Source organism: Diceros bicornis, chromosome 7, assembly GCF_020826845.1.
Source record: "Diceros bicornis minor isolate mBicDic1 chromosome 7, mDicBic1.mat.cur, whole genome shotgun sequence".
Taxonomy (NCBI): domain Eukaryota; kingdom Metazoa; phylum Chordata; class Mammalia; order Perissodactyla; family Rhinocerotidae; genus Diceros; species Diceros bicornis.
The window spans coordinates 39,067,175-39,094,969 of NC_080746.1; the positions used below are offsets into that span (position 1 = coordinate 39,067,175).

Consider the following 27,795-nt stretch of genomic DNA (forward strand, 5'->3'; position numbering starts at 1 on the left):
AAGAACTGCAGAATAATAGAAGCAGAAGAGTATAGAACAGCTTCATTGTAACACAGCTCATGACTACACAGATTTAAGTATGTCATGGGTCATATCATATTTCTCAAAATACAGCACTTACATCCACATGTGTATCCATCTACAAATATTAATTAAGCATCTACTATCTAAAGGCATCACAGACTACCGGTTATAAGCATGGATCTAGAATCAAGCTGCCTGAGTTCCTATCTAGCTTGACCGCTCATGGTTTTGTGACTTGGTAAGTAAACGAACCCCTTTGTGCTTCAGTTTCCTTGCATTTAAAGTGAGGATCACAACAGAACCTACTTCAAAATACAAATAGTAAGTACCTGGTAAATGTCAACTATGATGATGCTATGGTTATTGCTGTTGTTCCAAAAAGTGTGATAAAATTCTGGGGCTACCAGGTGACGAGGACGTAGCAATCTGGTCTCAGTCAGGTGGGAAGAGAGTAAGGACATAGGCAAAAGCAACTGACAAGATGCTTTAACAGATGCTTGCACAGGGAGCTATGAGAACACAGAGGACATCTAATTCAGGGCGTGAGGAGGATACGGTGTCAAGGCAGTGAGCCTAAGAGGCCGGGTAACTGCACCCCTTACCGCCCTGGAGACACGGGGACTGAGGTGTGTCAGAGCCATTCTGAAAGGTCATCTCTTGGGAGATGCCAAAGGAGAGTCCCATGAGTGAAACCACCCTAAAGGAAGGTCCCTCCAGTTTACTGTTAGCTAAGCCCCTTGGGAGGGAGCTCAAGAAAGACCAGCCTCACACTGAATTTTTGGTTGGGCTCCAATGTATATACTGAGAATTCCTAGAACAGGCAAGTTGACACAAGGGAACTCTTGCCCAGAATGGTCTGTTTACTCAGTGGATATGAATTACCCTGAACTGCATGGAGCAGCGAGTTGTTTAGCCTGATGGCTCGGGTCCCATTTACACAGAGGATGTCTGCTCATACACTGTTTACTCTGGAAACCAGTGATGGCATGGGCTTTATAGCCAGGCCAACCTGGTTTAATTCTGGCACCTTCACATACTGGTTCACCTTAGACACATGGCTTCACCTCTCTGAGACTCCATCTCCTCAAATGGAACTAACAAGATCTATTTTGCAGCACTAGTGTGAGGACTAAAATGACTATCTGTAAAATACCTGCCATGGGGCTTGGCAAAGAACAGATATTTAATAAATAACAAGAGCTAACACCTATTACTGGGGGTTACCATGTCCCAAGCACTGTGTTTTGAGCTTTACAACAGAACCTTACATAATCCTCATAACAATTCCAATTGCCAACTAAGAAAACTGAAGTGAAACAAGCTATGATACTTGTACAAGGTCAAATCTAGTTGCTTTTGTGCCTCTACCCATAGGTTAGATTCTTCTTCAAGGAAAGAGCAGAAGTGGATGGAAACTAGAACTGGGCCCAATAATTCAAAGATGCTCCCTTCCTGTCTTACCCTTCTGCTTTGCCAGTTGTGAGTAAGGTTCAAAGTAGACACTCTGTTGAAACTGTTTCTGAAATTATTATTTGAGCACTAAGCTTAACTGCTGGCTGAACCACGGGATAGTGGACCCTACTAACCTCTGTTAAGAAACACCAAGGGCGGAGCTCCTATGTGGGGTCTGACAGTGGGGGTGTCAGGGCGTCGTGTGCTGCACTGCTGGTTTTTAATTCAGTGCTCCAACTTAGAGCTGGAGCTCATGAGAGGTGCAAAGCTGTAACCTGGCCCTTCTCAAGTAGGAATTAATTTCTAGGCCTTTCCTGATATAATGGGTTTTTGATGAGTTTTTCCCTAAGCCCGATATAGCTGGAGGGATGGAGGAATCCAGCTGCTGCCAACTTGACCACGGAGTGACTAATTCACTGGAATGCTTGGAAGGTGAAAGATAGGTCTTCCTCTCCCTCTTCTCTACTTTCAGCCGGACCATGGTTTGACCCCTTCACTGGCTGGTTCTTCAGGAATTTACATCTATGCTGGAGTATGTGTATGTCTGTGTACAGACATAAACACAGACTAAGATAATTCTGTTCAAGCTCCAAATCCTGTATGCTCACATAGCAATGCACTCGAGCCCTTTTGGCATCTGGTTCTGCAGTTATTTCCCTGGCAGTTCTCAAGGAAGGTACTTGTTGCCTTGGATGTGGGAAGAGGGAGTGGTGCTGGCAGTTAAGGGAAGAGGAGGCAGGCACAATCCAACAAACCTTCTCTGAAATGCCAATGATTCTCTGAAATGCCAATGACTAGAACTCTCATTTTGACTAATGAGACTGATTTTAGGAGTATAGTCTCTGGGACTCTCTGAGTGAGGAGAGCTTAAAGGACATTATGAGAGGAGAGGCCGTAGGCAAAGGAGAGGCTGGGTAGGGAGGCTGAGAGGAGAAGTGGCTGACAGTGCCTGGGCCCTCTGTCTACTACAGCAGACACCCCATGTCCAGCATTGGAGGTTCACTGGGAGAGGGCCTGCAAGAGGCCCTAATCTGGAACTCTCTATGGAGTAGACAGCTTTCACAGTGTCTACTCAGATAACACTCCATTTGGAAAAGCTGTCTACTACGGTCCTCCATCCACAGGGCTAAGTTCTGGCAAGCAGCCATGTCTGCATTACGAAGCTCTTCTCATCTGTCCCCTCTTACCATTCCCCATTTGATAGGGGATCAAACCTGAAGGGCCACATGACCCACGCTAAGCCAATCAGCGTCTCTTGTAAGTGGGAGCCTGGGAGAGGTGGTGATGCTGACTTGGATAAGCAACCCAGCTCTTAGGCTGGCAGCCTTATTCCAGCATGTGCTTTGGAGAAACAAAGAAAGCCAGGCTGTACAGAATGAAGAATCAAGCAGATGGATGTAGAAAGGTGGATGAGAAAGAACCCATGGTGAGAAGGAGAGAGGGAAACAGCCTCACAGACAAGCACAGACTCCCCCAATAAAAACTACACCTTGATTCTCATAGACGTACAGCCCTGGCCCCTAGCCCCTGGGAGGCCTGCCTGCACATCCCGCCTGGGAGCTCCGTCACACACATAAGTACTTAAAAAACAATCCCTTATTTGGGCTTAAGCTAGCTCAAACAGATTTTTCTTTTTGTAATGAAAAGATCACTAGGATACACTTTCTTTATACCTCTACTCTCTTCTCTACCAAGAAAAGACTTGGTAGTTTGGTAATGCCCTAGGATGAAGCTGACCAACACGAATGGCATCAGTTCTCGTAACTAGAAACCTCTCCACAATGCTGATGAAATGGGCTCCCTCTTATGAAAAGATGTCCGAATAATTATTTGCCTTATTACCCCTCTCTAAAATGTCTCCTCCTGTTTCTTCCTCCTCAAGGATCCTGCAGCCCTGAGTTTCTGGCACCATATCTTGTAAGACTGAACAGAGGGTGGGGAGGAGTGTATTCCAAGGGTCAGCTACAATTTATGGAGTACTTGAAGAGTCTGATCCATTTCAAAGTCCTGTTGACACCAAAAGTAATTTCTTTTTTCTGAGATTGTGGGAGTGGAAAGACAATAAGAAGGTATTTCATCTACTTCACTATCTGCAAAACTATTTAGGTTCATTCTGCCTCAAAGATATTCTACGCTCAGGAACTTAACCTTAACATCTGCCCCCACCCCTCACCCCAGTTTGAGTGTCAAACTGAAGAACCTAGAAAGAAATCCCCCAAACATAATCCAAACAGAGCACTGTTTACATCACATAAGAGTTATCTATTCACATGAGGCTTATTTGATGCAAAACAACATGAAAGATGATTTACCTTAAAAAGCCACACTCATTAATTCAGTAATATAATACAAAGCTGATCCCATAAGCCACTGGTCTTTTTAAAATTTGCGGATAAGGTTTGTCAGGTAAGGAACCTTGTTATTTCAGGAAAGCATCTTAAGCTCTATGCCATCCCTGTACGCACTGCAGGTTGCCATGGTTCCGTAAGGCAAGGGAGACATAGGTTGTGAGTGGGCGGGTAAATAGGTCTATTAGCAAACACAGGAACACTCCAGTGAGGGCTTGTTTTAAATGGCTGAGACAGTGAATGGTTTTTAAATGAATTCTGTAATAAGGAAATTAAGAACAGGAGTTCAAACCAAACTCCATTCTGTAAAGCCCTGGGAGGGAGAGAAGAAAGAGGGGCAGGAGGGGAGAAACAGGAATGAGGAGGGTTCTGGAGAATGCCCTCTGTCTCAACTAGAAATCTTTTCAGCTTTCCTGCATTTTACATTTGAGTTTGAAAGCCACTGGTTCAGACGTTACAAGGGAAACAAAGATTTGTGGAAATGGTTGTTGTTAAAACCCAGAGAAGAAATCTTTTGGAGAGATGAATCAGTACAAGATAGTTAGGCAAAGCTTGAAGTGTGAAGGATTTATTCAAACTCTGTTGCCCAAATTGAAAAGGAAAATAGAAATTTTCCCTTTTACACAGTACTATGGCAGCAAAATTACTCTAAGATACTAATTAGTTTTCAAGGCCCACCCTAAAGGTTACACGCTGCATGAAGCTTTCCGATTCCTTCAATAAAAGAGATCTGCCTGGTATGGGAGAACCCACACACACACCTATTTTGGTGTGTGTGTGGGGGAGCAGTTCTCTAATGGGTCCTTACCATATTCTGCCTTGTATTCCAGGTACAGCAGCCGATGTCTGTCTGTCTTTCTCTTCCTATTGGGTTTACTTCATTATGTGTCTAAACCCTTCTATCTTTGTAGGATTTTAAGAATCTAAGATAGCAGAAGCATTTCATATGTGAAGAGATGTGGCAAGTTTAGGCAACAGCTTATTGAATAAGAGGATGCTATTCACACAGGATCAAATTCTAACTCAGTCTTTAAAATAAATTTAAAAATGATAGTTTTCAAATACTTATCACTGGAAAGTAATGAAGCCTAACCACAAAATCTTCTACTGATCTAATGAACATTATGTTCTTATCTTAACGTACTTATTATGTTTTTGTTACTTTATATAATTTATCTATTGCTATTTAATATCCAGGCCCCAAAGTGAGTTTACAGCACCAAAAGTAAAATATCTCACGTATGATTTGGTAAAATATTTATTTGAATACCACTAAAGGTTCTCTTAATATAATTTTTTCCTAATCTACTCATTCTTCATACTGTATTTTGATTTTAGAAACTGTACTTACACATTTAGGTATAATTCATAGTTTGTTTGTTGTTTTTCTTTTTTACCTACCTAAGTTTATTACACGTGTAGCTTACAAACTTGCTTGACTGAATATACACCCATTCACCCAGCTCAGCTTCCAAACGTCCTGTTTGACCTTCCACTTTATTTTTTTTTTACTTGAAATAAAAATGTACTGCGACTTCTATATCACTGCTGACAGCATAATAAATTAAGCGATGAGTTAATAATGCCACACAAAGAGGGCACACAGGGCATTTGGTTTTGACTATACACATAGTTGTGAAACAAGCATAAACCAAACCTGAAGACTTAAACTTTCTATAACTGCCACACAACAGAAGTCCTTTTTTGCCTTCCCTTTTCCTAACATAAAAAGATAAACAACAGCCACTTCTATTTCCAGGTATGACAAAGGGAGACCCAACCAGATGATTTGGCTCCCCATGCAGAAAACAACCATTAAACCTGGGCATAATGCAAACAGCCACGATCTGAAGGTAGTGCAAGGTGAACGTACGCAGACAGATGGTGGTGGGAGCGCCAGCTCCCCTGGAGCGGAGGAAGGACTCTACACGCTCTGCAGGTGCTGTATCTTGTCTGTGGTGGTGGTTACATTTCATCACACCGTACCCTTACAATGCACATAGACTTTATTGTATGCAAATATAGGTATATATTATATACTTAATTAAGGCATTATTATAGTATGTATATATAAAACTCTGTTTTTTAAATGGGCCCTTTGAATGGCAGATATGGCTTCAGACCAAAACCCAGCCCAAAGACAGAAGTTTATGCTGGGGAAACTGTTATATCTGGGGAAAGAAGTGGTTCGTTCTAGGATTAATCAGAAAGAAAGAAATGTGTCGCCTGCCATTATATTTTCTCCCTTCCTTTAACTTCTGCAACCCCTCCCATTGTCATTTTTGTAACTTGCTTTGAACAAATCCTTTTTTTCTCTTCTTTCTACCAAACCACAGTCTTTGTAAGCAAAAAGAAAATTAGTAGCAGATGCAAACTTATTTTTAATGGTCTAAGACCAAATTTTCTGGACTTAAAACAAACACTTTGTCCCCTCAAAGTTCTCGGATTCCATTAAGATACAGCTGTATGCTCTATGATTCGTAAACCAAAAACAGTTTCAAAAACTAATCGTAACGAACTACACCACAGAGTTACTCATTGTATTTTGCTTATTTTTCTATTCTTATCATCCAGAAAACAACAAGTTTAATTTCATAAACATTTTGAGAAAACAATTTTTTTTAAGACTCTAAGCTCTATTCTGGTCTCAACAATTTTTTGTTTTTGTATTTGAAGAGATATACCGGATTATCCAACAAGGCCTTTTACTATAATTGGGTCTGGTTCAAAGAGAGATGTGGAAGTCAGAAGCACAGAATGTTAATTCCAGTAGTTAGAACTCACTTGAAAAGACATGAATACATTACTATTAAGTCACAGTACTGGGCTAAATAATTTGCAACCAAAGAAGACTTCTAGTACAAGAATTATTTATGTTCGCTTACTATCTTGGATTCTTCTCGGGGTAAAAATGTGAAATCTTTCATCACCCCCAGAGCCAACAGAGATGACCTTTGGAGAAGGGAAAGGAAAAAACAAGAGAAAGGAGGTCCCAACTCTAGTCGTGGTTTAACCATTAAACACCTGTGGGGCCTTGGGCAAACCACTGATGGTTCTTGGTTGCAGTTTCTTCATTAGTAAATCGTGGAGGCTACACTACGAGCTCTAAAACCACTGGACATCCATCCAGCACTGTTACCTCTCATGTGACAACCTCTCTCCACCTCCCTAGAACACAGGAAGTGGCTTCCCCATGGCAGCTCAGCATGAGTTTGGGCTCGAGTCAGAATGATCTGAGTTCAAAACCTGTCTGCTCCACTTATGAGCCTGTATGACCATGAACAAGTTATTTAACAGTCCTGTGCCTCAGTTTCCTCATCTGTTAAATACCTGTAATACCCACCTTACACGGTTGTTTGGAGGATTAAAAGAGACAGTGTACCTCTACAGGCTAGCACAGTGCTCCGCCCACAGTAAGTGCTCAATTCCTGCTGGCAACTGTTACTGTTGTTAGATGACCACACCCAGGCTGGCCTGAACCAGGACCTGAAGGGAAGCAAACCTGCAACTCCACCTGAGGATAAACTTTTAGCCATCAGATCAACAGCCTCTGGAGACACTGTTCAGAGGTCATATGCACTGCTAGTGATCAGACTTGTGACCTTAAAAGTCCTCTCCAACCCTGATATCTAAGATCTACAGGCCTCATCTCACAGTAGGATGCTCATGGTAGGAACCTACGGCACCGCTGGGAGAGGCGCCCCAAGACCTCACTATCCAGGCAGTTAACTACCATGGCTAACCACAGGGCTAGTCCTGTCCAGCCCTATCTCCATCATTAGCTAATTTTGGATCCTCCCTGGGTAACAAAAGTTGGTGACTCCATTTGTATGTGTCTCAGTTTATCTCAAATGATAATAATTATGCTCACCTGATTAAGGATTAAGTAAAAAATGACTGTGAAACTCTCCTAGGAAAGAAAATTACCATTATATCCTGAGTTAGAAATTAGGGCAATTTACAAAATAAGGTCTAGGGAATACTTCTGCAGTTCCTGATTTTCCATCCTCTTTTTGCTGAGGTTCCTTCTTTTTCTTCCTTTCCATGACTAGTGCCTGGAACAGAGGTCAGCAAACTAGAGCCTGAAGGCCAAATCCAGCCCACAGCCTGATTTTCTAAAATTTCATTGGAACTCAGCCACGTCCATTTGTTTATGGATCACCTATGGCAGATTTCGGGCAACAGGGGCGGAGTTGAGTAGGTGCAGCCCCCAGGCCTAAAATTATTTACCATCTGGCCCTTTACAGAAACAGTTTGCCGACCTGTGGTTTAGAACACAGCTAGTTCATAGTAGGTAGCCAATAACTGTTTGTTTGATTAAACGATAATGATCATCATTTTCTTCAACATCCAATAAATATTTATTAAATGCTTCTAAGCACCAAGAGCTGTGCCAGGTTCTGGAAATACAATGACCTTAGACTGCAATGGTGAGGATGACAGACAGGGCCCCTGGCCTCACGGTATACACAATTAGTAGGGGAAAACAGAATATGATCATCCAGACAGTTACTCATTTACAGTTGTGATGAGTGTTTACAAAGGAAAAAGTACAGGGAGTTGAGGGAGTATATAAAAGGAAGACCTGACCCTACCTCAGGAAGCCTTCTCTGAGCAATCGCCATTTCATTTAAGCTGAGACCTGAACGTGGATTTCTTGGTTCTGAACTGTGATGGAAAGCAAGGGTTCCCTGATACCACATGAAATGCATTTGGTTTCAGTATGTTTTTCAGTCTGTTCTTACTCCATCCATCCATCTAGTTATTAGTGCAAGGAATGTGGACCATAATGAAGTTTAAGACACTTGATTTTTCAATCCCCAGGCAGGAACACCAAGCAAATAAATAATTTTAAAACCAACAATGTGAAAATCATAAGTTATTTCGCTTGTTAGATACTGGACATCAATACATGACCACGAGACAGTTCTTCAATCAGCTCCCGTTCTCTAAGCACAGAAAATCAGAGCCTAAATTGAGTAACATTAATTTTCACACTGGGGAGCAGATCTGATTGAATATAAACAGATGCCTGGCAGCTTGGGTGTGCTTCTGGTTGTCATGTAGGTTTGAAGTTTCTCAGTGCTCCCTGTCAAGGCTCATCAAGTGGCTTAGGCACTCACATGCTCTGCTTTCCAAATTCAGCAAGGCTCGGTGAGCCATGCAGGCATTCTTTGGGAACACAGCCCATTCCCTCCACCCTGGAAACTGGCAGGCCCTTCCAGGGAAGGTGAGTGCTGAAATAGGTGGAGGGAGGATGCAAGGAGGCAGGAAGAAGTGTTGCAGAATAGATGCATTTTTAAAGTCTTTTTTGCATTTCCTATCACTCATTATCCCTCAGAGCTCTGTTGGCTCAAGTAGGAGATTTATTTCTCTATTTCTTTAGAGGCAATGGAGGTGCAGGAAGATTAAGCATCTGACTTCAAGTCAATGAGCATGTTAGTGAGAGACCAGGAATCAGAAGATGCAGCAACTGATCCAAGATTATTTGCTTGAGCCTGTGCCTATAAAACAAAGTAGATATTTAGAATTGCACATTAGTCAATGTAGGGATCTACATCCTATTAAATGTAGGGATCACCTTTAAGGAGAATCAGTTAATTTAGGGCAAGAAAATTTTCTTGATTTAATTGATTCCACCTTGGCAGGCTTCACAGACAATTCCTTCCCCTTTGCCCAGGCACTGATCTGTGGGGTCTGGCATGGTCTATGGATTGGTCAGTGTGAGCATTTGGCCAGTTGCTACAAAAACCATTACATACCTCAGCCAACTCTCATCTCCAACATAACCACAGCAGAGTAAAAGAGAAGCAGTCAAGGGAACCAAAAATCAACTATAATAATGCCAACTTTCATGAAAAATACTACTAAAATACTACTATTCTTACTAGTAAAAAAAATCCCCGTACCTGGATATCATCCTACTCGGAAAAAAAAAGGAAGGAGGGAAGGAAGAAAGCAAGAAAAGGAATTCAAGCATTTTTAAGTTGCTTCTATTCTGACAGTAGTTAATTCCACCTAATGCTGTGAAATAACAGAGGATAACCTGGGGCATCTGTCACCATGACTGGGAGATATTGAGCTAAAAAGAACATTTTGAAACTGATGCCACATGAGAATGTCAAGCCTATTGTTACAAGGATTTTCCACTTTTATTCATTCCCTCCATAAACATTTATTGAGTGCCAGGTACATAAAGATCCAAGGGCTTTTAGTGAGGGGTGAGGACAGATATTGGGAAAGAATGCCCATAGTTCTCCCATCTAGTGGAGGAGATCCACGCAAATAAATGACGCCCATAGGGAATGGAGATAAGAGTAAGCGCTATAGTAGGAGGTTTGCACTGAATCAGGAGAAGCTGCGGAGCACTGGCAGGCCCACAGAGGAAGAGATAAACCAGTGCACCCATATGGGACAACATCTAACCTGTCCTTCCTAATGAAGCCTGCTGGAAACCCACAACATGATGTAATGAAACCCAATGAGGCCTCCAAATAATCTCCTTAGGCTCTATGTGGGTCAGCAGAATTAACGTTTATGTCATTGTAACTTCTGCTTTGTGTTTCACACAAGCCCTAATAGAAAATACAAAAACCAGAGGGATTTTCTTTTAGGAAATTATTTTAGTCTCTTTTACATTCTATAAGAGACAGAAAATCAAAGTACCTAAAATAACATTCAAAAGTAAGATACAATTACAAGACGCACTGAAAATGGCAAATTACTGTTATTTACAAAACAGGTTGGTCCCACATATTTTTTTGTTAACTTTTAAACCCATGAGAATTACAAGGCAAATCAAATCCATATAGTCTTAACTCATTTACACCTATTATTCATCAACTTAAAATGAATAACTGAAGGTCCAAAAAACTTTTTTTTCTTAGAGACAGACCACATTTAACCCCCAGAATCTAACTTATATAGACTTAAGTTTAACCAAATATGCTGAACCTGCAGGGCCTAAAGAATCCCCAAAAGGTAGAGATAAGTCCTTGTGCATCCTAGAACGTGACTTGATTTTATCCCGGAATAACAAGCATGCCACAGCCAATCAGCTCCCACTCAACCCAAGGACGTAGTAAGATCATCTCTACCAGTCTAGTTTCCCCACAACTAATATTTTATTTTTGACTTTCTGGCCTAATGTGATGGGAATTCTGCAGTTATCAATTTTCAGAAAGAAACAGCTAAAAAGTTTCATTTACTGAGAAGACAGAGCTAAGAATGATGAGAGACATTCCTGGGGCACTGCCTTTAGGGGACAGTGGCCTACCTCTGCTGTGTGCTGTGTGTGTGTGTGTGTGTGTGTGTTTATGTGTATGCGTGTGTGCACGTGCATGAGAAACACAAATAAATGAATGGGAAAACCAGGAATCTCAGTAAGTTAAAGAAGTTAAAGTACAAAGCAGCCTGGTTTTACACAGCCAGACCAAAAAGGAATTGGCTAGATGCCGTTTTTCAGGAGCAATTTGGCTGCAAAAATATTTGGAAAAACAAACAAGCAAAACCAGAAAACAAACAAAACTCTGAATTCCTCCATGAAGAGTGATGCAACACCATGAGATGATAGAAAAAATAATTCCTCACTGTCATCGGACTCCTAGGCACTTAGTTCAGCAAGATTTTTAAATCTCATGACCAAGAGGAGCACAATAATCACCCTGTTCTTTAATGTTCATTTCACCTGTAGAGCTAAGTGGTAATTTTTACCCAGGCAGTCCACCAAGGCCTTAAGCAGGTTCCAATTTAGGAGCAGAGAGTTCAGTCGGTAGAAGAAAACTACCCTGGGAAATTCAGCAATCAGGGCAGGAAGGAAATTTAGAAATCAGGGCAGGAAGGACCTTCTCCCTCCATTAACTGAGAGAGCTTTATACACGTCCTCCTGACGGCTCGTACTGCAAGAGGGCCTTGGGTGTTCCTGGACCTGGACTCCTAGCTTCAACATGAACACTTAGCAAAAAAAAATCCAACATGTGTTCTCTACTTTCCCCTTCCCTCTAACTTTTCCATTGGCCAAGGTGGTTGTCAGGGGCTTCCCAACTTAGCCTTGGCTCCTTGGTATGAGTTTTCCAGAGAAGTCAATACTATCTGCTATTTGGTCTTGCCTTTCTCCTAGCCAAGTGCCAGAATCTCAAAAGACTCATTTGAAAAGGATGGTTCCTCTTGAGTGTGCAATGTTTATAATTATGATTACCAGGCATTTGAAAAGTATTCTAACAATAGAGTTTCTACAAGCATACACAGATAATGGAACACATTAATAACTATGAAGAGAGGTAGTAATTCTTGCCTGCCATTCTGTGCCCACACGCTAAAAGGAAAGCCTGACAGAGAGCACCGCCCATCGCCAGCCTTCTGGGTATGTCTGCACCTATTGTTATACCTGCTCACTCAGCTACGGGCCTCGGCAGGAGATGACTCAACATGCCCAAATGTTAACTCAGTATCTAATCTCAGCCTGCTTCTCCCCACCCTTTATTGGTAAAGGGTGACCATCCATCTAGTTGTTCTAGTCACGTTCCTTTCTCTCTCTTTCACTGCTGTTATTCAGTTGGCCACCAAGTTCTACTAACTTGTCACGTGCTTCTCTGTCCCCTACTCTCCATCACTACTTCTGTCTTAGTTCAGGACCTCTACCTCTGTTGCTCAGATATTAAAACATCTGTTAACTAGTCTCCTTGCCTCCAAGTTAGTCCTTCATGAATGTCTCTTCTACTGTGCCTCCCGAACTAGCTTCCCAAACTTAAGCCTTGCAAACAATGAAATCATAACCATACCTGAAGAAAACATAGGTGAATATTTTTATAATCTTGGACTACAAAAAGCATTTTAAGCATGACATAAAACCTAGAAGACATAAATATGGTGACTTAAAAAAATCTCCTGTAAGATAAAGAACACTATAATCAAAGAATAAAAAAACTACTGGGGAAAATATCTGTAACATATATGGTAGGGGACATACTAATTTCCTTAATATACAAAGAGTTCTTACAACTCACTAAGAAAAACCTATCTGTGAATTTGAAATAACATCTCAAGTCCATCTCTTAGCCACACCAGAAGATGATAAGCTAATGCAAATAACTATAAACTGTGATGAAGGCACAAAGTGTCCTGTAAAAACTAGGTATTGAAAAATTGGTTAGACATCACTGTTAGCAAGCCTGCTTCAAAAGCCCTGCCTAGATTCAATTATACCACACGTCAACACTAAGATACCTTTAAGCAGTTGGAAAATGCCTCTGGACTCTCTTGTTTACGCTTTTGATACACAGTGGAGCATGTTTGCAGAGAACAAATCATTCCCTGTAAAGCTGGAAGGGAATGGAAAGCCTTTTTGCCTACATTATTGATGTTTTAGCTTTGAGCCAGAAAGTTAAAGTCTCCAGGAACATTTCTGAACTCACACAACACCAAACCCTATTATTCCACCAGCACAGCCTGGGCTGGAAGGCTAGAACAAATGCCCATCAAATGACACTAATTGGCTTTTCCATTTTGATCTCAACTAAGTGACAAAAGAATATCCCATGACAAGAAGGCAGAGTATCAGCAAAGTGACACTGCTGACATAACTGCCACAAAGACACTCTACCTAGGCATATGATCATCCAAAAGTAAGGTATCAGAATCCTAAATGCAAATAGTACAGATGACTCATTTTTCAAATGAAAGCTCAGATGAGATGGTAAATCTACTGCACCCATAAGAAAAGATAAGTTTTATTAGGAAAGTGAATAATTCAAGATGCTAATATAGCTTTTTATGTGAATCTGGAACACAGGCCAATTCACCTACTGTAAGATTACATAGGAATCTGAGGCAAAAGCCCTAGACAGTATGAGTGTCCATATGCCAAAAGAGAATTTAAAATATGAAGCTGAGACTAATAACTGGAGGGTAATCATGAGTAAATTTGGGGAAAACAAAGGAGCATAAACCCAACCAAACAATATCGGAAATTAGAAAATCTAACCAATTAGTTCTCAGCCTTGAAAATGTAAGGCTGTATTGAGGGCCTCAAGCATCAAAACACCACCATTACACAATAGATGGCCAGTGTCTGAATACACGACTTTTTGTTGTTCGAACCATCTTTAGTCTGTGAGCACTTAACTCACAATGTTGTTGAGAATTACGATACAGAAATGAATTCGATTTTCTAAACAGCTTTAAAAAAAAGACAGTTGGATTTTTACATTTCTGACGTGTTTGATGAATATACAGAAATTCAAACCTTGATTGATGGTTTCTCAAAACCCATTTGATTCTATTATTTGCCTCTGGTGAAATTAATAATATATTCTCCCAACAAACCTAGAGGCACAGGAAGCCATTGTTCATTTTATTCCTGGCTGAAATGGACTCAATGGCTTTTGAAAAAGAGCATCACATATGGAGATAAATGATGTGATCGTTGAGGTGGCTTGATGCTGCAAAGGACAGCCAGTCTAGGACTGCTCAACCTAAGTGAGCACAAAACATAACAAGAAAACCTAATTCTACCATAGGCCTCCTTCCCTGGCCATGCAGAAAAAGAGTTGTGCCTTATTTCAAGTGGTGAGTGCCAGGAAATACTGTAACATTGCTATTCCTTGGAGGGTATTAGAGAGAAACTAACTGTAGTCAGCAGGTCAGAATAAACATTACTGAACTAATACATATCACCCTTGGCTTTGTCTCTGGCAGAACTGAGAGGGCCTCATCTGAGGCCCGACGCTTATATGCCAAATTAACAAAAAGCAAACAGCACAAAACCTACTTAAAATTAACAGGATTCTTCCCTCAGGCCCCCAGTTTTTAAGAATACCAACGCTGGGAAAGATAGCTGTGGAGACTCACTCTGGGAAGCATAAAGTCCCTCCGCAGCTCTGTCTTCATGCCCATCATATTCCCTGCTGGACAGTTGCCTGTTGGCAGTCTCCAGACGATCTGTGCGCAAAGAGGAAACGATTACAAAGAATTGCATTTGGATCTAAGTCATCATCCAACCGAGAAATTGCATGGGTGCCAGGAGCTGGGTAGGAAGAGATGCTCAGGCAGGAGCTCAAAACTGAACAACTCTTGGGGAGGAACAATATGTTCCAAAATATCAAAAGAAAAGTCTTCAGATGCCATGCTGTGCCTTTATGCAATCTAATGCCAAGGTACGCACCAGCAGTAGGCAACGAAGAACAGGTTCTGAGAAAAACCGCTTCGCTGCCTACAAGGCCAGCAAACCTCTGATCTGAAGTCCTCAAGAAGAGGTTGAGTCTCCTTGGCCTCAAACCCAGCCCTAGTCTAACTGTGACCATCAGCCCTATGTTTTAGCCAGTGACTGCTATCTATATTTTGGAAGCAAAAAAGTAAAAATAACAATTAAATAAATACTGGAACAAAAGTCAAAATGACCTAATGGATGAAGAGTCTACACAGTGAGTTCTATGTTTGCTCAAAGCACTTGGTAAATCTTCATTTATTTAATAATTCAGCCTAATACGTATTTATTGACTGTACATGATACCCAAGACAAAGCGTTCGTAGTAACAGAAATGGCTACTGGAACTCACCAGTACATTGAGTATTTTGACATATGAGGCAACTGAGACATGGCTTGGCTGACTGAAAGTGAAATAAAGTTTTACGGGTCAAATCATTCTGCACGTCGGAGGTTGCCAAGATCCCGCAGCAGGTGGCTTCTAGCTTTCAGAAAGTTTATATATATCTACTCTCTTCACAACTGTGGGCTTTTTTTTTCCTCCAAGAGGGACATATGTCTAGCTCTGTCTTCTATATCATACCTAGCAAGTGTTAACTGCTGGCTTTCAAAGAATGCTACCAAATGACTCAAGTTGACGTGGGAACGGATGCACATCCAACATTGGTCTTTTCAAACATTCCCATTCACATAGTCACTAGTCACTGTTAAGTACTTTTATTTCATTTTCTTTTAATTTTGAAATTATGTTTTAATTTTAATTTTTAAATTTTTATTTATTAATTTTTTATTGAATAAATTTGACGTACTGTTAAGCACTTTAAAGCAGAGAAGTGGTGGCACACATAATCCCTCACTGTCACGGACTCATGTGCAGAGGTGTCACTTCTCAGCTCAACGCTGCAACCTACAACCTACAAGGCAGAAAAGAACAATTCTGCTCTTGGAGTGCCCCTTCCCCAGGTGGTTGGAATTTATAAGATTATCTAACACAATTTAGACCTGAAGTCAGGCTCTTAGCTACATGGGTAGTTTAGGGTAGAGAGAACGTGAAGAGAACTTGACATGCCTCGGAGGTCTCTGTTGAAATCATGAAGTCTCCGAATCTCGCCTTCTAGTTTGTTTCTCATGGCCTTGTCCAGTGACTCTCTCTTGGTGGTAGACTTGACCAGACTCTCATAGGCTTCCGAAATTCTCTGAAGTTCTTTTTCAAACTAAAAGAAAGAAGTGGCAGAAAAGTAGGACTTCTGACATTCTCATTGGTGCCTTAGTTATACTGATTCTTTGACATTCCAAGCATGAAGGCTGTATCTTCAATGCAGCCTTTCCGCATTTCAAGTTTCATGTCTACCAAATTGTGTCATTGATTTCACTCCCCACCTGGGCTACATGAGGATCTTGTGAATAGCAGGCTCACAACTCTGGCTGGACTGTCTGATGTCACCTTGTAAAAGTGTCTCTGTACAATCATCAGAAAGGGGTAAATTTAAACATAACTTAAATCTCTTATATTTTGTATGGTAGTTTGTAACTATTATTATTATTCCCAGTCAATATAAGGGAAAACATTAAAGTACAGAAAAATTAAAGAACTACAACTAGAACCCAAATTTCCAGATTCTAAGTACAGTGTTCTTCCAGAGACCCTCCTACCCATCCTCAAAGGAAAATAAAATCCACTCGAGGAGAGGCTTCGTTACTTAGCATTTTTACCCCTTTGTCTATGAAATTATCTACATAAAGGTCTTGTATCTAATAGTATACAAATGTACAACAGAAAAGCTCTTTCTATGAAGGAATCGAAAGATATGGCATTAAAACCAGCTTTTCCGTATTTCACTAAATGAAAAGCTATAACTGGGAGAGCTTTTACTCTATGGCATATATAAACCTACAACAAGGATCTGTAACTGTTATAACAGGAGTCTAACATAATAGTATGTTTTTGAAGTAGATATCAATAAATCTCAATTTATTGTTGTGTAACAAATGCAGGAGAAGGGTAAAGAGTGCCTGCAAAATGGAACTTGAACTGCTGCCACAAGTTGGAATCAGAGGCAAAGCAGGGCAGGTTGAGAGCACCAACGCCCCTCACTGGGCACTAAGAGACCTGCACCATGTTCTCGGTCCCTCCACAGGAGAGCTATGTCACCATGAGCCAGGCACCCCAACTGCCTGAACCCCAACTTCCCAAATCAGAAAGTCCCTGCTGAGACCCCTATAAATAACACATATCCACACAGATATCTATTGTACACTTACCATGTGTCTGGGTGCTAAGGAGACAGAACTAAGTAAGACAATTTCTGGTCTTCAGGAGCTCACACCCCAGAGCTGGCCTGTACCCAGACACATACAGTTCTGCAATGCAATGTGAGATGGGCTGTGGTGGTGTGATGCTATGACAGCCTAGAGATAAAGTCATTAATTTTGCAGGGGTGAGAAGGGAGTTCTTTAAAAAAGATTTCAGAGGAAATGTCATTTAAAATGAGTACTGAAGGATGAACAGGAATTTGCCAAGCAGAAGAGAAAAGGTCAAAGGGGGCCGGCCCAGTGGCACAAGCGGTTAAGTTCGCGCGCTCCGCTGTGGCGGCCCAGGTTTGCAGGTTCGGATCCCGGGTACACACTGACACACCGCTTGGAAGCCATGCTGTGGCGGCATCCCATATAAAGTAGAGGAGGATGGGCATGGATGTTAGCTCAGGGCCACTCTTCTCCAAGAAAAAAAAGGGGAGGATTGGCATCGGATGTTAGCTCAGGGCTAGTCCTCCTCACACACACAAAAAAACAGAACTAAAAAAAAATAAAAAGAAAAAAAGAAAAGGTCAGAGGACTCTGGCATTCTAGGCAGAAGATGGGGGTCGAGCCAAGACACCAAGCCATGAAGGAAAGTGCACGTCTCTGACATGACACGTAGTCCAGGGATGAGAGCAAGGTGCAGGTGACAGGAGCTAGGGCCAAAAGGAAGGACTTCACATTATGGGCAAGGGAGAATTATGGGGATGGGAGGGCCAAGGGAGGAGAGGGTTATAATTAGAAGGGCAGCATGATCTTATCTGTGGATGTGGGTGGAGGTAGAGAGAAGAGGCAGAAGAAAAGAAGTCCAGGTAAGAAGCTAATATAAATAGTTCAGTGGTAGATGACAACGGCATGAACTAGGATAACTAAAAGGACAAATTCCAAAGATACTAAAGAGTAGAGTCAATAGGTTGTAGGGACTGGTTGGGACAGTAAGGGAGAAAAAAATCAAAGACAACATAGACCTCCATGGCTTAGAAGACAGAGTAGTAAGACTCAACCAAGATAGATGATTATGAGAGAAGCAGGTTGACCAAAGAAAGAAAACCATTCCGGTTTTGGAGATACCAAGTTTGAGATATCTGCAGAACATCCTGGTGAGGATTTCTAGCTAGCAGGTAGAGATACAGGGCTGAGAGTTGGAAGAGCAGTTGTGTCCTTGCGTACAGATGACAGATGAAGTCATAAAGTGGAGACCACTTAGGGAGATCAACAGAAGATTAAAGGGCCAAGGATGGGGAGCATTCACACTGCAGGAATAGGCGGGGCAGAAAAACCAGTGAGAGATTCTGAAGCCAGTGGTCCCATAGAAGCCAGGAAGCCAAAAACTCAAATAAGGAGAGAGAATGTGGTCAATGCCCCAGAGGTTACAGGGGAGCCAAGACATGTCTGAGAAGAGGTCAAAGCAGAGGCTGGAGAGCATCGGGGCTTCTGCTTAGCAGCAGCCAACCAGGGCAGAACCGAGAATACCAAGGCCCCTTTTGGCACCATGTTATTTTCCCAAAGGCTTCCTAATACCAGAGTTGGTTCTTCCATGGTCCCCTCATTTCAACAAGGCCTTTCTGTCTCCTCCAAAGATATCACGAATTGTTGGTAATGTGGCAGCAGAGAGAACAGCATGTCCTGAATCCTGTTCATAGTTCTACCGCAAATTATGTTCCTTCCTTTTAATTTTGTTTTCAAAAGAGATGGCTCCAAAACATACTACCATTTCTATGCTAATTTCCTCTATAAAAGGTGGCCTTTGTTTTTGGACAGAAGGGCATGCCGCAGGGACAGTCCTCATCAAGACCGAAGGGCATCTCCTAGTTAGTCGTTAAGGAAGCTGAGAGCACCATAAACCCTGAGGTGTCCTCCCACGAGACAGTGCTCATGCTTCAAGCTCATGCTTCAAGCTCACGACAACTAGGAAGCCTTCCCCAACTACACCACCATAGGAACTTTTCTCGATCTGATTTCATAGCACTTTCATCTGTTGTATTAACCTGACCAGAATTCTGATGCATTTGTGTCTCTGGTTTGACTGTCAACTCCTTGAGGGCAGAAATAGCCCATAATTACAGCCCTGTAATTAGAACTGTGTCCTGCCCATGACAAAAATACTGACTGATTAATCAATCTTTAAATTTATAACTCCTAAAGACGGACATGGGCACTGATAAACTATACCCGATCGTGGATTCTTTGCTTTCACTAAAAGAACTTCCCTCTGCACACTATAAAAGGAAACCACAGGATCCCGATGACAGTGTACTTATGATCTCAGCTACTAAACCAGTCAAGAATTGGGATATGGTTATGTGCTTGTAACTACTAAGAGAGAAAGGGCAAGGGTCTTAGTTCAGGACTAGGTATTTCCTGTGACAAATGACAGCTGTCATGATGGAGACAGATTATAAAAGACAGAATGACGACTAAACGTAGAAAGTTAAAGAGATGCAGAATTTGATTCAACATAAGGAGGAATTTCCTAACTACATTTTCCAGAAGGCTACCCAGTAGTGAGCTTCTCTTCTCTGGAAGCATTCAAGCAAAAAATGAATGACCTTGAGGCTGGCCCAGTGGTGTACTGGTTAAGTTCGTGTGCTCTGCTGTGGCGGCCCAGGGTTTGCAGGTTCGGATCCTGGGCGAGGACCTACACCCCGCTCATCAAGCCATGCTGTGGCTGTGTCCCACATACAAAATAGAGGAAGATTGGCACAAACGTTAGCTTAGGGCCAACCTTCCTCACCAAAAAAAAAAAAAAAGAATGACCTCCTTTCAGGGACATGAAGCAAGGATTCCTAGGGGGTGGAAAACTGGACTAGAATCATTTTAAGAATTTTAAGTTGAAAGCTCTACGACTTGTGATTGCATGCTCCTTCAGAAGGAGAACCACACTCTATTCTTCATATCCCCCATGTCCAGAACATCTTAAATCCTCCTTGATGTTTGTTAAAGATGAAGGGAAGGTTGGGACAGACTGGCTTTGATATAAAAACCCTCTGGGCCAGTTCAGAGTCTGAGTATGACCATATGAAGAAAATAAAGAAAATATGGGGTCTGCCTGCAGAGCTCCCCTCCTCCTTTCCAGCCCAGATGTCAGGAAGCTCTCAGGCCAGGCCGTTAGAGCCTCTGAAATCAGAGAAGCACTCCCTGTCCCAGACACAGAACCACAAGTAGAGTGGGAGGCCCTGAGAAAACTTCAGCCATTCCAAGCTCTAGATACTGCCTTCTTCCCTGAGCACCTTTGCAGGCACAGCTCAGCGACCCAAAGGACCGAAGACAGGCCTGCTGTTCAAGCCACAGACTGCCCAATCAAAGCCACCAGTGTTTCTCTGACAAAAGAAGAGGGTCTTCACCAAAGCAATCCCGGGGGAGCCATAAATGCTTCGCCCTGTCCCCTTAAATGGCCATCTCTGCCCCGATGGTTTCTGAGGCCAACCCACTCAACAGCCCACAGCCTGGTCCTGCTGGAAACTCCGTTCATTAATTATATTTCGGGGAAACTGGGAGGAAAGACAAGCAAAATGAGTGACCAAAAGGAAATACTGAAAAACAACTGCTCTTTCTGGGGGTCCTCGACCATCATTCCAACACTAACAGTGATAATCACCACCTTGCGCCTCTCTGGAAACAGTCTTCATATCTAGGCTGCGCTTTGGCAGTCTCTGAGTTTAGTTGTTCTTTCCTGCTGTGTTCCTGGCACAGCAGGCATAGGCTAAGCCCTGCAATTAGAAATTCATCTATTTTTGGTTCTGCCCTTACAATGAATCTTTACAAGTGCTCCCACTGCTGTGAGGATCCCAGCTTGGATGTTATTGCTGGCACAGGGCGGCCACACCCTACAACGCAGTACAGTGGCTCCACCCAACGTGGGGGTTGTTGTCACTGAGAAGTAAAGTTGTCACCTCCTCTGACAGTCCTCTCCCCAGATCTAAGGCTTTTAGGCAGCTGCTGAAAGACAACTGGGCAGTGAGGTTGATGCAGAGGGAAGACCTGGGATGAGGATGAACTCGGGAATACAAGCCATGAAATGCTAAGCCACAGATTTCATGCAGCTCTTGTCTCTTGGTCCTAGATATTGAGAACAGCTACTGAACCAGTGATGAATATGCCAAGTATCTATCAAAATATGAGTTTTTAAATTGACAATTCCAGCCGGACATGTGACAGATTAAGGAAATGTAATATTTTTGGAACCATTTATAACAGTCAAGGGACTGAAGGAGTTTTGGGTTCCAGAAGGGAAACAGCTTTTGATTTTTCTCCTTTTTCAGAAGTCATCAAAATCCTTTTGGCCACAAAGTTTAAGAATCATCCCCTGTGTAGGGAAACTGAGTCACTGGGAGATTGATTTTTTTGTTTTTCAATATAGACATATACATCAAAATCAAGAAAGAAACTTAGATAATTAATATATATTAAACAATACTGTGTTTTACGTGTAAAAAAAGAAAATCAAGAAAGAGATGCGTTACACATCAATAAAAAGTAAATGTCAATTAAACAGTCAATGAAGAATAACAAGATCTCCCAATTTCTGCACTTGCCATGTAGTTGTTCAAAAATATCCATGTGAAAAGGTCCAGAACCAGACTCTGCCCTCAGGCGGGTGTGCACAACTCCTGGACATGTCTGTCACAGGGCTTCATTAGGGAAAAGAAAGAACTACTCATTTCCCAGGAAGTGCTGAGTTGGTCCTTCCCAATTTTCAGTCTGGACCTGGAAAGAAACTGCCCCAGGGGGTGTCAGAGGCAAGCTTAGGCCTGAGCAGGGACTTACAGCCAAGGCTGGGAGACAGCATGCTTGTTTCCCAACTTCTAAGGGTGCGACTGGGGTAGGAGTGAGGCCACAATCTTCAGGCAGCCCGTTTGTTTCTAGCTCTCATTTTTTTCTCTCCAATAAAGGCAGCCAGAGCTCTCCGAGCCAAGTCTGGTCTTGACTCCAGGGAGCTCCAGACCCTTTCAGTGGAAGCTCCGCACAAACGTGCCGGGGCAGATTCTGTCCGGGAACGTTTGCACCAGCAAACCCCCTGCTCCCAGCTATTTACTGCCAGCCCTCAGGAAATCAGGAGCCAACTGCTCTGAAACCCCGACCAGCAAAAAGACCAGGCTTTACCTGTGAAATCATATATACCTGTGAAATCGAGTATAGGGAACACTGGATGGGCCAGCTAGGAGCATTAAGTGTCATATGGAACCCAATGACCATGCTCCTATAGTCAGGCAGGGTTTATATTCCTACCGTTTCTATTTACAAAAGCCCCTGATTGCCCAGGACAGATCTAGGCACTTAGACTCTTAGAAAATCCCCTACCACACAGGCCTCCTTGCCTCCAGAAAGGAACCTCGAGTGCCCTGTGGCTCTCCTGCTCTAAAACATCCTACCACCTGTGGCCCCTCGCCTCTTCATTCTACCTGTAGCATTGGAGGTGATGACGTGTAGGTTGTCATGAAATCACTGCCCACAACAGTTCACGCTGCTGGAGGTTTTCCTGTTGACTTTGGCTCTCAGCATAAAGCCCTAGGAATGAAGGCTGCCACACATTCTAATATTCCATGATAACTACCCGGGGTGGAATTACACAGCATCTCCCCACCTGATAAATCACGAGCATGAGGAGAGCACGCAGTAACTCGTACTCGACCCTCACTGCTTCTTGCAGAGACTAGCTAATGAAACAATTGGGGAAATCACAAGCTTCCTGTCTGAGATTCCCAGATTTAAAGGAAAAATCTGTCTCTCTCAACTCATTCCTCTGTGTTACTCTCAGTGTTCCCTCTTCCACACTGTCTACCTGGGAAATGCTACTTAGCCTCTGAGTCTCAGATCCAGGGCCACCTCCCTTGGACCTACTGTGGCTCCTAGACTTTCTACTGCAGGTATTAGCTTAAGCAACTCTCTCCCTTTTGGACTCTAAGTTCCTCCAAGGCAGGCACTATGTCATATTTATTTTTGTCTCCCTAAAGCTTTGCACAGTGCCTGAAATACAAAAGGATCTAGTTAAATGTTGGTGAGTGAGTCACTGAATCAACCCCTGTACACTGTGATTTATAAGAAATATATATTCTGGTCATTCAGATAACCAAAATACATTTCTCAGATATATTTGGTCTTCCTCCATGGTTCTTGGCTCACATCTCCCAAAATCCTTGGGATTTCCTGATTGATAAGAGCATTGGCAGCATCTTGGGTTATAGTACTTGGTCTCTTGCGCTTAGTTCCCGAAAATGTTTCAGAGTCGCAAAGGTGAAATGGGTGTCTTATTATTCCCAAGAAGCCCTTTCCACCACAACTGGTTTTATGTTAATGAAGGTGACCTTTGCAAAGCACCTAAGGATGCGGGCTGGTTGCCAGGTGAACCAACCACGAGCAGAGGATCAGAACTTTCAGTCCCCCCCTTGATTTCCGGGGAGGAGTGAGGGGCTGGAGGTTGACTCAATCACCAATGGCCAATGATTTAATGAACCGCGCCTGTGTAATGAAGCTTCCGTAAAAAACAAAAAAGGACAGGGTTTGGACAGCTTCCAGGTTGGGGAACCAGAACGCTTCCACGTGCCACTGTGCTGGGCCCCAAATCCACAAGGACCGAAGCTCCTCTGTCTGGGCCTTGCCCCACGTATCTCTTCGTCTGGCTATTGATTCGTATCCTTTAATATCCCTTGTAATAAATTGGTAACCTAGTGAGTCAACAGGTTTCCTGTGAGCCGTTCTCGCAAATTAAACGAACCCAAGGAAGGGGTCGTGGGGACCTCTGATTTATAGCCAGTGGGTCAGAAGTACAGGTAACAACCTGGACTTGCGATTGGCATCCTGAACTGGAGGGGGTCGTTGGAACCTCTGATTTTGTAGCTGGTCGGTCGGAAGCACAGGTAACAACATGGGCTTGCAACTGGCCTCTGAACCGGAGGCTGGTCATATGGGACTGAACCTTTTACCTCTGGGATCGGGATCGATGCAATCTCTAGGTAGATAGTGTCAGAATTGAGTTGAATTCTTGGACACCCTGCTGGTGTCTGAGGTGCTTGTTGGTGTGGGGAAGCCTACACACACACACACACACACACACACACACACACTCGACTTGGGTCCAGGAACCTTTTCAACCCGCCATGAGCAGGTAAAGCATTCTGTCCCTTCCAGAGAACCTTCTCCCTCCCCTTCCCTGGGGAAGTCACATACCTTGTGGAGCTTGTCAGCATTGTCATAGTAACCCTGAAGTTCCTGGTGAAGCACCCGGTTCTCCTCTGTTAGTATCTCCACCATCTGCTGGGCTCGCTCCACGATCGCAAACGCATCTGGACCAAGCTGCTGGCTAGGGGAGGCGGCAGGCGGGGGCTGTGGAGCTGCCAGGGTCATGGGAAGCGGAAGTGGCAAGGAGACGGAGTGCAGAGGCCCGCTGACGGAGGAGTTCTGGGAGGACATCGGGCTGTGCTGCTGCACTGTTGACGGGAAAGGAAGTTGGCATGGGCGGCTGCAAGGGAACGGAAGACCAGTAATCAGACCCCAGGGAAACGGGGGGAGGAGGAAGGAAGTCCCAACAATCTACGTGCTATCGATGGCTTCCACTACCAGAGGTCGTCAACGCACTTTCCAATGCTAGGGTGAGCCCAGCAGGTTCATCCTTCATTCCACAGATATTTAATGTGTTCTCCATCTGAATCAGCACTGTTCTGTCACTGGGGATACAGTGACCAAGACAGACATGGTCCCCGCTCTTGTGAAGCTTACATTCTTGGGGAGAGAGACAAGAACGCCATCAAACAGTAAACAAACTAAGCCAGGTATTCAAAGGAAAGAGTACTCTCCAAAGAATAAAGCAGAGTGACATGACAGTGAACGACTGAGTGGCTGGTTCACATTGAGAGGTCAAGGAAGGAGTTGCTGAGAAGCAGATGTTTGAGTTGAAGTCTGAATGACAGACAAGAAGGAACCAGTGGTTGGGGGGAGGGAGAGATAAAGAAGTGGGAAAAGGAGTATTCCAGGTAAAGGAATGGTGCACGGGCTTAAGGCAGGACTTAGCACAGCACGATCAGGTAGGAGAAAGCAAACTGACAGAAAGTACAGCCAGCAGAAGCAGTACGAGGTAAGACTAGAGGGATGGGCAAGGGCCTTTGTAAGCCAAGGCCAGCCCTTCCCTTAGGATGTAAGGGGAGGCCAGTGGAGCAGCTGCCTTTACCGAGTGGTGTGCAGATAGAACGTACAGTGTCAAGAATGGATGTAGCAAGAATGGATGAAGGGTGCCCAGAGAGGAGGCCTGGGTGTGGTCTGGGTGAGAACAGATGAAGGCCCACGGGGTAGCAGCAGAAGAGAAGTAATAGATCAATTTAGGGTATGCTTTACATATATCATGGATGGGGAGAGAGAAAGTGAGGAAAAGTCAAAAATTACTCCTAGATTGTAGGCTCTACACAAATGAACAGGGGTACCATTTAATGAAATGGGCAATTCTTGGGGAAGAAACTAATTTTTTGGCTTTGATTTTCTGGGGTGGGGAGGTCAGGGGGTCAAAAGTCTGATTTTAGCCATAGTAAAAAGAACACATAGAGGTGTCCCTTGATGGTTCAACTTCCTGGTACTAGCTCCTATATTTGAAACCATGAATTTCCACCTCCTGTCTCCACTCCCTAACAACGTCCTCCTCACCATTCTGTTAACCTGTTTCCTAAGACTCATGGTATTTTCTTCCAGCCTAAGACAAGGGCTCTTAACAACAACTTTTACAGGTATAAAAAGCAAATAGTCTTGATATCTAGTTTTCCAACCACAGCTGTCTCTCTTCTCCAGCGACTTGGGAAAACTAGTTTTCTTGTCAACCCCCTCCACCTTTAGGTCTCAATCTGGGAAGTAGGGTGCTAAGAATTATCAGCAACCCCAAAATCAACAACATTCTGTATCAAAGGGCCGAGTCCTCTGCAGATCCAGCTCCTCCTAATCTGTAACAGTTAACACGTGTCACCTCTGGTTACTTGTGGCCACCAGAGCCAAAGCTCTCCGAGCTACCCTCATTTCTCCTGGGAGGTTGCCTGGCCTTGTATTTTCCCTTTCAGTATACTTGCTGGAATGTTTCTGGACCTTGTCAGCCTCCATGTCTCTTATTTTGTAAGTGTTTCTTGTAGCCAGGATTCCTCTGAATGCCGACTCCCGGCAGCTAAATGTCAAACTCTAGAAGAAAATTTGACAAGGGTCCCTTAGAAACATCTCAGAATAAACCCAGCAGATCCTAACTGAGTAACCAACCATAGACCCTGCTTTAATGACGAACATCAGAGCGCCCCACCTGGGCTTAGGAGATATTTCCCAACTAGACTTCCTTATGCCTTTGATCTAGAAGCCCCTTCCATTTCATATTAAACTAGCTGGGATCTAAATTCCCCAAGGCAAGGTGGAGAACCATGGAGTTCCATGCGATTCTTTATTCCTTAAGTGAGCTTCACCTTCCAGCCTCCCTCAGATTTCAGAAAGGAATGTTGTCTGTGGGGAGATGTAAACCATCCCTCCTCCCTCCCTCTCCACACCTATTACATAACTATCTGGCCATCTTTAGAAATAAAACATTTCTTCATTTGGATGAATTTGTGCCCCTTCCACACTGAAGTATGTGTGAATATGTGTCGCCCTGTGCATATAAGGAGGTCTGGGTATATAAGGTCCAACTCCATCTCCAGCGCCATTCATAATGCCCAGCTTTCACCCCAGATTACAGGAACTCCTATCAGGCAAGGACCCAAAAAGCCACAGATCTGTTACTGTGCATAGGAATAAGTGCATTCCTGCAGGCTAGCTAAATAGTACAGTGCATTTTTCATGGAAAGAGGTTACCTTGGCAAGAGGCAAACTACCACAAATGACACTGCCTCATTTCAAAGGCAGACATCCATTCCCACTCCTAAGGACTCCCTTCACACTTTATCCAATGCAAGGGATACACATGGTATGCCCCCTTGGAGCTGGGGTGGCACAGATGAGCCTGCAGCCCTGCCCTCCGAAGCATCAGGGCTGCCCTTTGATCTAGGCAGCTTCGGGCTGCAGCTTCTGTCTTTTAACATTTATTGAACTCTGGAATTTGGAACTCACTTACAGTCAATGATGGGCTTATCTTCTCAGTCATCTTTTCCTGTTATATAACAAAAAGGAAGTGTTTTCTTAATGCCAGCCTAAGTCATCCATGATGGTGACTAGTTACCTGAGTGGCAATGCAGGAAAAGGGTGTTTGCCAAGCTTAAGGGACAGGAAAGAATGGGCTTTCTCAAAATGGGAATTCTCCTATTAAACAGAGAACACTGGCTTCACAAATAACTCGGTTATACATTCAATAAACATCGCATTACAACGGATGATGTGCAGGCAGGAGAGCAAACCTCTACTCCTTGGCTCCACTACTCAGCCAGCTGGGGTCGGTGGGCTCAAAGATCTATACAGGCGATTTGGGCTTAGTGTAAATGAGGGGGAAAGAGTGTCGGGAGAGAACAGGAAAATTTCACACAA

The 27,795-nt window shown here is 43.2% G+C and overlaps 1 protein-coding gene across 3 annotated transcripts in view; it reads right to left on the reverse strand.

The window, feature by feature from the left end:
• The window catches only part of AMOTL1 (angiomotin like 1), a 156,729-nt gene that overhangs the window by 29,793 nt on the left and 99,141 nt on the right, over positions 1 to 27,795 (reverse strand). For all 3 annotated transcript variants that reach the window (XM_058545387.1, XM_058545385.1, XM_058545386.1), the window contains 3 exons: positions 24,490 to 24,781; positions 16,097 to 16,241; positions 14,673 to 14,762 (listed from right to left, as the gene is read on the reverse strand). In XM_058545387.1, coding sequence (XP_058401370.1) covers positions 14,673 to 14,762; positions 16,097 to 16,241; positions 24,490 to 24,781 — 527 coding nt within the window. The remainder of the gene's footprint in view (positions 1 to 14,672; positions 14,763 to 16,096; positions 16,242 to 24,489; positions 24,782 to 27,795) is intronic.